Source organism: Rhagoletis pomonella, unplaced genomic scaffold, assembly GCF_013731165.1.
Source record: "Rhagoletis pomonella isolate Grant_MI unplaced genomic scaffold, Rhpom_1.0 Rhpom_scaffold_00007, whole genome shotgun sequence".
NCBI classification, from domain to species: Eukaryota; Metazoa; Arthropoda; class Insecta; order Diptera; family Tephritidae; genus Rhagoletis; species Rhagoletis pomonella.
The window spans coordinates 71,878,283-71,887,256 of record NW_023458561.1 but is presented as its reverse complement, the minus strand read 5'-3'; the positions used below and the strand labels follow the sequence as shown (position 1 = coordinate 71,887,256).

At 42.8% G+C, this 8,974-nt stretch overlaps 1 protein-coding gene across 2 annotated transcripts in view; it reads left to right on the top strand.

The window, feature by feature from the left end:
• The window catches only part of LOC118743535 (nodal modulator 1), a 28,209-nt gene that overhangs the window by 12,381 nt on the left and 6,854 nt on the right, over positions 1–8,974 (top strand). Inside the window, exons 2-7 of one of the 2 annotated variants that reach the window (XM_036476276.1) lie at positions 45–600; positions 673–924; positions 1,167–1,800; positions 6,110–6,285; positions 6,358–7,319; positions 8,081–8,963. In XM_036476276.1, the coding sequence (XP_036332169.1) occupies positions 45–600; positions 673–924; positions 1,167–1,800; positions 6,110–6,285; positions 6,358–7,319; positions 8,081–8,963 (3,463 nt within the window). Of the gene's footprint in view, positions 1–44; positions 601–672; positions 925–1,166; positions 1,801–6,106; positions 6,286–6,357; positions 7,320–8,080; positions 8,964–8,974 lie in introns of both variants that reach the window. The other variant, XM_036476275.1, reaches the window with a different exon arrangement.

Sequence of the window (8,974 nt, the reverse complement as noted above, 5' to 3'; positions counted from 1 at the left end):
TCACTTTTGCTGATTAAATTTTAACTTCTAACCTATATTATTAGATTAACCAAGCAAGGCTCCTTGAAAGATAAAACTGACTGTTCACCATCCAATGGTTACTATTTTCTGCCCATTTATGATAAAGGCGAATATTCATTGAAGGTGTCACCTCCTCCGGGATGGAGCTTCGAACCGGAACAAGTAGAACTTAATTTCGATGGCGAAACGGACTTGTGTAGTCAAGGAAAAGATGTAAATTTCGCATTTAAGGGTTTTGGTATTACTGGTAAAGTAAAACTTGCAGGCCATGGTGGCAATGGTGTTCGTGGCGTAAATGTTGTGCTGAATTCGGAAGATGGTAGCGAAGAACGTCGTACCACTACCGATATTAGTGGCATATTTTCCTTTACTCCCATAATACCGGGAAAATACAAATTGCGTGCAACACATCCGGAATGGCATTTTTCGAAATCTGAACATAACGTCTTGGTGGAAAGTGGTAACACGGAACTCCCAGAAAATTCTTTGGTCGTTGGAGGTTTTAATGTACAGGGGCATTTAGACACAAATAATGAGATAATATCAGGAATTGGTGTAGCAATATTTAACAAAAAAGGGGTATGTTTTTTATTACTATGCCACCATTTCCATCAGATTTAATAATTGAAATTTTTCTTTGCGAATTCAAAGCAAAATCTTCCACTGTTATGCTCAAACGCTATTCCTATAACGTTGTCCGTTAAGTACGATGATTATGAACCAGTTTCAGCTTGTCACACCCTAGTCGATAAAAAGGGAGATTACGTTTTTAAAGGTGTTCCACCCGGAAAATATTTGGTTCAGCCACATGTTGAAAATCGCGGAAATAAGTTACATATTGCACCCAAATATCTGGAATTGGATGTCAAAAAAGATACACTTATATTAAAGGATGCTTTTAGAGTAAGTATACAACGTAAATATTATTAATCTGGGCAATCGCTGAATCCGTCATAGTACAATTTTCGTAAAATCTACGAAAAAGCTGTCACTGAATCCGAATTGCTACGAATGTATGCATTCAAAGTATATTCTACGTTCGTAGCTATTTGGACTCAGTGATAGCATTTTCGTAGATTTCACGAAAAATCGGACTACGATGGATTCAATAATAGCCCTGAATGAATTTTAAAAATGTTTGGTAGATTACTGGATTTAGTATAGCTGGCAAGGTACTTTCGTCATCTGATGGCGTTCCGATTGAAGGAGCTAAAATCAAATTGAATGGGGAACATGTAGCTGAAACAAATGCTGATGGCTCGTACACCCTGGAAAATATGAGATCTGGAAGTTATAAACTTCTCGTAGAATATCCAAAATATGAATTTAATGAAAAAGAAGTCAATTTAGAAATAACTTCATTAAATATTGATGATATAGTACCCAACGCTTACGAAGTTTGTGGAAAAGTTGTGTCACAGAAATCGTTCGTGATAGGAATTACAAAACACGCATCCACTTTTCATACCACCGTATCAAGTAAGCCTGAAACTGGCGACTGGTGCACATTTTTGCCGAGTGGAAAATTCAATATTGAAGTACTGACAACCGACGAAGATAAAGCCAGCGGTATACAATTTTTCCCGGTGCAACAACAAATAGAAATTAAATCGCAACCCTTAAGAGGTATCATATTCTCACAATTACGCGCAACATTGTCCGGAGAAGTTAAATGTCTTCACGATGCGCCTGAGGTGTGCAATGAAGTTTTGGTAACATTACGTTCATTAGACGCTGTAGGACAGCCAACAGGACAGCAGCAGGAAGTTAAAGCGAATGGTAAGCATAAATTTTGAGTTGTCCGCTGTCATTCCAAAATAGCCGGTTCTACATACCGAAATGTTCCGATTGGTTTTGCCCGTCCAAAGGCTTTCGTTTCAGCTTTCTAACTCTGCATAGACCGGCGAGCCCAACTTCAAGTTTTTTGTCCCTACTGCCGCACTTTGGAATACTGAAGGGTACCTAGCATACCCAATAAGAAGTCTCGTAAAGACCCAGGTTCCCACAACAGTAGGGTCTACGTAACCGGAAATACCCAGATTTATATCTGGCCAAGGACTGTTACTACAGCAACACTCCCCAAAAATCTTTGGGGAATTTATACATATCGTCGTTTAAAGTACAAGCCGCGTATCATCATTCTGTAAAACCGCATAACTGATATTTGCTGCCAAAAATTTGATTTGCCCTTTTCCATTCGTCCTGAAATATATTAGCCAGAAATGCGGTTGCTTTATAAAAAAAGGACAATTTTGGAATTGTGTTTCTACTCTCTAGAAAATAATTTATGCAACCTCACATACGTGGTTTTGCATTATCTTTATACACGGTTTTGCATATTGTTGATACGCGGTTTTGTACTTTAAACGACGATATGCTGTTACAACAATAACAACAACAACAGCGACTCTACAGACCAAGACCTGCTGCCCGGCAGGATATCACCCTGATATAGGTGCGCTCCTCAGAGGTGAAAACCGTATGGTAGTAGGTGACTTTAATGCGCACCACGATCTTTGGCACTCAAGCCTGTCAAACGATCGTAGGGGAACAGACTTGGCTGAGCAGATAGACGATTCGACATTCTGCACAATGAACGACGACGCACCCACCAGGATTATGGGTAACTGCAGTAGCTCGCCAGACATCACAATAGTCAGCGCTGGTCTGATAAACAGCATAACGTGGCGACCTATGCTGACTCTAGCATCAGACCATCTACCCATAGTCATCTCGATTGATAAACCAACCGACTTTGCCTCCGCCAAACACCGGACCTATGTCAACTTTTCTAAAGCTGACTGGAAAGGTTACGCGGAGTTTACTGAAAACACCTTCACATCGCTCCCCACACCAACCGACGTCCATCTCGGTGAACGTAAGTTCCGCAGGGCTATCACTGCTGCTGCAGCTCGCTTCATACCGGCAGGGTGCATATCGGACCCACGTCCAAACTTCCCTGCCGAAGCGGCTGTTTTAGCCAATGAGCGTGATAGCCTTCGTCAGGCCGATCCCGGAGATCCCCGTATCAGGGATCTCAACGCGGAGATTCGGCAACTTGTAAACGTACATAAGCGGAAGAAGTGGGAGGAGCATCTGAAGACTTGCAACTTCACCTCTGGTGTGAGCAAGCTTTGGTCAACCGTGAGGTCATTGTCTAATCCGACGAAGCACGACGACAGAGTCGAAATTTCCTTCGGCGACCATGCTTCGTCGGACCCGGAGCGATGCGCGAGCTATTTTAGCCGGCTGTTCATACTGCATCCTCCGGTGGACAAAGCCAAGCGTCGAGTGACCAGAAGGCTGCACAAACTGCCAACAACTTGTGCCCCCCTTGCTTTCACTTGCGGTGAAGTTCAGGTGGCCATCGGGAAGGCGAAAGCCTCCAAAGCCATGGGTCCCGACGGAATATGCATGCTGATGCTGAAAAATTTGGGTCCTGCGGGGGTAGCGTACCTAACGGAGGTCCTCAATTTGTCAATGGCCACTCTCATCATCCCAGACATCTGGAAGGCGGGGAGAGTGGTCCCACTGCTCAAACCGGGGAAACCTGCAAACAAAGGAGATTCGTATCGTCCGATTACACTCCTTTCCCCGGTAGCGAAGACACTCGAGGCCTTGCTACTCCCGTACTTCACAAATCACCTGACCCCAGCGAAGCATCAGCATGGTTTCCGAAAAGTGCACAGTACAACAACAGCACTTAACGCCATAAACACTCAGATAACTCGTGGCCTTAACCGTAACCGTCCCTGTGAGAGAACGATTCTAGTAGCGTTGGACTTGTCAAAGGCGTTTGACACCGTCTGCCATTCCACGCTACTAGAAGATATAGAGGCCTCCTCTCTCCCACAGAGGCTCAAACGGTGGTCGGCAAATTATCTAAGTGGTCGACATTCGTCGGTAATGTTCAGAGACAAAACGAGTAAGCAGCGAAAAATAAAACAGGGGGTTCCTCAGGGTGGTGTCCTTTCCCCGCTACTGTTTAACTTTTATATTTCAAAGCTCCCTCAACCACCAGAGGGAGTCTCGATTGTCTCCTATGCCGACGATTGCTCGATTATGGCGACTGGGAATGGAATTGATGACCTGTGTTCGAAAGTAAACGGCTATCTCTCCGAACTTTCTCGCTTCTTCACTGCAAAGTGTCTAGCCCTCTCCCCTACGAAATCCTCCGCGACCCTGTTCACAACCTGGACGAAGGAGGTCAGGCTACCGCTGGGGATTCACGTCGATGACACACCAATTCCGACGGTGAATAACCCCAAAATACTCGGAGTAACATTCGACAGCCTGCTCTCCTTCTCTGCGCACTCAACCGCTATTGTCAATAAAGTACAGAGCCGCAACAAGGTCCTCAAGTCGCTAGCCGGCAGTACTTGGGGCAAAGACAAAGAAACGTTGCTGGCAACATACAAGGCAATAGGCCGGCCGGTCTTGAACTACGCAGCGCCAGTGTGGTCGCCAGGGACTAGTAGGACGCAGTGGACGAAGCTACAGACGGGACAAAATACGGCACTTAGGACAGCGACGGGATGCCTCCTGATGTCGCCAGAACATCACTTGCACGGCGAGGCGCAAATGCTCCCAGTTAGGGAGCACAACATAATGCTCTGCAAGCAGTTCCTGATCGGGAGCCACAGAAGTGGCCACCCAAACAGACAGCTGCTTGCAGAGGAGCCCTCGCCTAGGCACGTCAGGAGGCATCTATATGAACTGACGGACGAAGTCCAGAGGTTCATTAAGCAACCTCTGGACCCGACAGCGTACAGACAGGCCCTGAACGGCATTCACAGGGACTCAGTCTCGAGTTATGTAGACTCGACCTGTGAATGCCGTTCTAGGCATACCACCCCCGGACATTGACGAGACAGAGCTTCATCTGCCTCGGGAGACACGCACTACACTTGCCCAACTTCGCTCCGGCTACTGCAGCAGGTTAAACTCCTACTTGAGTAGGCTGAATGAGGATGTGCCGAACGAATGTCCGGCATGCGGAGAGACCCCACATGACTCGAACCATCTCTTCGCATGCCCGGAAAACCCGACTACCCTAACGGCCCTGTCCCTGTGGACAGATCCCACAGAAGCTGCACGCTTCCTAGGGTTGCCGTTAGTGGAACTTGACGACAACGACTGAGATACCAACCGATCTGGGCGGGGTTGTTGTAGCCGCTACAACAACAACAACAACAACCAAGTTAAGCATTGTCAAGGTATCGCCGTCGACGGTACATGTATGGTTAATATCGAAAAAATCAGCTGGCCACTTTCGATAGCTTGGTCTCCTCCAATACACATAACGGTAGGTATAGACAAAGGCAATAACTGCGAAAATTTCTCGAATCGCTTGTCGGCTGCAAGACCAAATGGTGGCAACAATGCCTTCTGATGTGCCCTGAAATTTATTTACACGATAAGCAAATAAGCTTTCGTCAAGCAGATGTACGTCAAAAAAACCGTCTAGGCCGACAGTGTGCAGACAGGCCCTAAACGTTTTTCAACAGTAGACGGTTGCTATCTTCGTGGACTTTCGGTTTGGAATCGCCATATTTAAAATCCAACCCCCTCCGCATTACAAAGGCAGGTTAAACTAATAATAAAGAGAATCGACGCCCAATACTAACAATGTCCACCCTTGAATTTCTGATAATCGCCAAGCAAAATTTTTGTCGTCGAAATTCTATAAATAAAAAGCAGATTGGCCTAAAAGTACGCAAGTAAGAGTACAATGTGTAATTAGCCAAATCTGGCAGTATGAGGAGTATGTACATAATAGATGTTGCATGTTGTTAGGCGTGCCTGCTATTCTTTTGGAGATTTTTGGCGGTCAAAATTAGCCATAACGAATGTTGGCAACAGGCTGCAGCTAGTTAGGAAACCGTGCAGGACACTAGTCAACTCTCTTCTTGACCCGCTCAGATATCCTTGGGTCCGGCCGGGTCAAATTTGTTGAATACCGTTAGTTGAGCTAGACGACAACGATTGATGCCTTAACCTATCTATGCAGAGTTAGGAAAGCCGTTACAACAACAACCATGCTGTTTTTGTTAATACAAATATATACCATATATCATATGTCTAGAAGGAAAATACTCAATTAAAGATCTACTTCCCGGCCCATATGAGATAACGATACCGCAATCAAACTTATGTTTTGATTCAACTACGGTTTTCGTTAATATTCTTAGTGCTAACGAAGTTGCAACACCTTTCGTCCACCGAGGCTATGAAGTTTCTATAATTTCAAGCCATCGCGCAATTGTAAGTTCTGCAGTTGAAAAAATCTGTTGTTTCACAATTTCAAATTCTTTTTTTTTTTTTTTTGTATCGCAGATGAAATACGCTTATATCGGCGTAACAGGAGATGTCCAGCAACGTCAGCTACCAGCGGAAACCATAAAATTGCTCGCCGGTGTAAACACCTTCTGTGTGCCTTCATTTGGTACATACAAAATTAAACTAGAAAGCTGTCACATTTATGATGATAGCTTACCTAAAACTTTTAGCACAACAGATGGTAATCCGATTATAATTAATGCGATTGCACATAAAATCGGTGTGCGTGTACTCTCTTCCGACCCGTCCAATGATGCCTTACGTTTAATAGCGGACTCCAAGTCTTTGGGTAAGCAATTAATCACTCCAACTGCTGAAGTACATAAAGTAGATGGAAAATATGCCTTCCGATATGATACCCATTTGCAACCGGACGAAATTTTGCGAATTACACCTCAAAGTGATATTTTACTTTTCTCACCACAATCGAAAGAGTTAAAGGGTGGTAACGACTGTGTAGATATCGCGTTCAATTTTATTGCTACACGAGGATTGATTTTAAAAGGAAAAGTAGTGCCGGCAATAAAAGATGTTATGATTACACTAAGCTATCCTAAACATCCAGAATTGGGTACACAAATTATTTACACAAATACTTCTGGTGAATTTAAATTTGGTCCTATCGATGAGAATCTAGTGTATGAAATAAAAGCTGAGAAGGAGTCATATATCTTTTCTGAGTACAATCGACAGACGGCAGTTTTCAATGCTCATAAATTATGTGAAATAGTTGTAAAAGTCAAAGATGAAAAGGGAAAAATCTTGAAAGGTGTTTTGCTTTCACTAAGCGGCGCAGAAAGCTATCGTAAAAACATGATCACTAGCGAAGAACCTTTAAATTTCCATTCACTTTCACCATCACAATATTTTTTACGTCCAATGATGAAGGAATACAAGTTTGAGCCCAACTCCAAAATCATAGATATTAAAGATGGGGAAACTGTTGAGGTGGAGTTAATGTAAGTATCTCATTTGATACAGCTGCGGTCAAAATAATAGAAGTTGTGGATACTTTTTCGTATAAATGTTAACAAGAAATTTGAATAATTGATTCTTCGTTCTAACAAATACCTTTTATTAGGAAACTCTTGTAATAATCCCGTTACAAAACTGTATTATTGTAAACTGAATATAGAATATAACCACATAACCCAGTAGCCATGCAGAGGTGTGAACATCCACAACATAAATATATTAGGCTTTATGATGGTAATATATTTATTCGCAGATTAAAAAACTATACAGCAGACCTCATATACTGCATAAACACAACAAAAAGTTATGCAGCAAATTGATCCAAATTTTTTTTTGAGGATTCAAGTATATGTCAATGAATTATATCCAAAAGCAACCAGCTTGATATAGTTTCCAACAGTGAAAATAAAACTAAATAACACAAAGGTTACCTGTTTTTTAGATTTGTCCATATGAGCTACCCCTGGCGCTGAGTTCGAATGTAGAAAACGGTTTCAGAAACATTGGATAATCTCAATAAAAACAAGGCCATTTTTAATTCCATATGTTCGAAACTAACGGATCAATCAAATAACTTAAAAATATACCCCCTCTCCGGTGGGGTATACTACACTCGGGCCCGGTTTTTCTCTTAACGGCCCTGAGTGTGAACAATCCAATTTTATAACAGAAGTACAATTTCTTGACCGCAACTGTTAAGTTTATATTTCTTTCAAGCTTAAATTTTTACATTATTTTATTTTAGTGGAAAACGTGTTGCTTACTCCGTTTTTGGATCCGTAAACTCATTAAATGGCGAACCGTTTGGCCAAATAAACATCGAAGCTTTCACCGACGAAAGTTGCCAGCATCATCAAGAAGAAGCCACGAGCGAAAATAACGGCCAGTATCGCTTGCGAGGACTACAGCCTGGTTGCACGTATCTTATAAAGCCCAAAGATATTGGAATGCCCGGTTCAAATGTTGCAAGATCAATTCCGGACTCCCGAACCGTTCATATCGAACAAAGCGATGTGCGCGGTGTAAATCTTATCGCCATTAGTCCTATTTCGTTTGTCGATGTAGTAGCACGTGTTACCGCGACGCTGAATGATCACTACAAAACCTTACGTATAGTTATGTACCGTAAGGGCACTTCCGATTCACCACTCCACTCACAACGGGTTGAAACTCCTCTAAATCCAAAGTCTAACTACAATCCTGGGGTTATGGTTTTCTTCCCACGTATACCGCTGGATGGAAAAAGTTATGTAGTTGAACTGAAGTCGACACTTTCCGACAATACCTTTACTTACCTACTACCATCGGAGACGTTTGTGGCGGATACCAGCTCGGTTTTTGTTGAACTGGACTTTAAACCCGAAGTACGTGCAGCAGAAGCGGATCTGAACCAGAACTCTATTTCAGCTCTGATTTTAGTCGCTTTAGTATCGATCGCATTCTTCAAGCAAGACATTGCTATGGATTTCATTAATTTTGCCTGGAGTAAATTAAATGACATTGCACAGACGCAGAAACAGAATAGTAAAAAGGAACCACGCAATGCTGAACCAATCAATCAAAAGAAAATTGAAAAAATGGCCGAACAAATAAATGCAGTCACAAAGAAGAAATCCAAAAAAATATAGGCCTTAGTCAA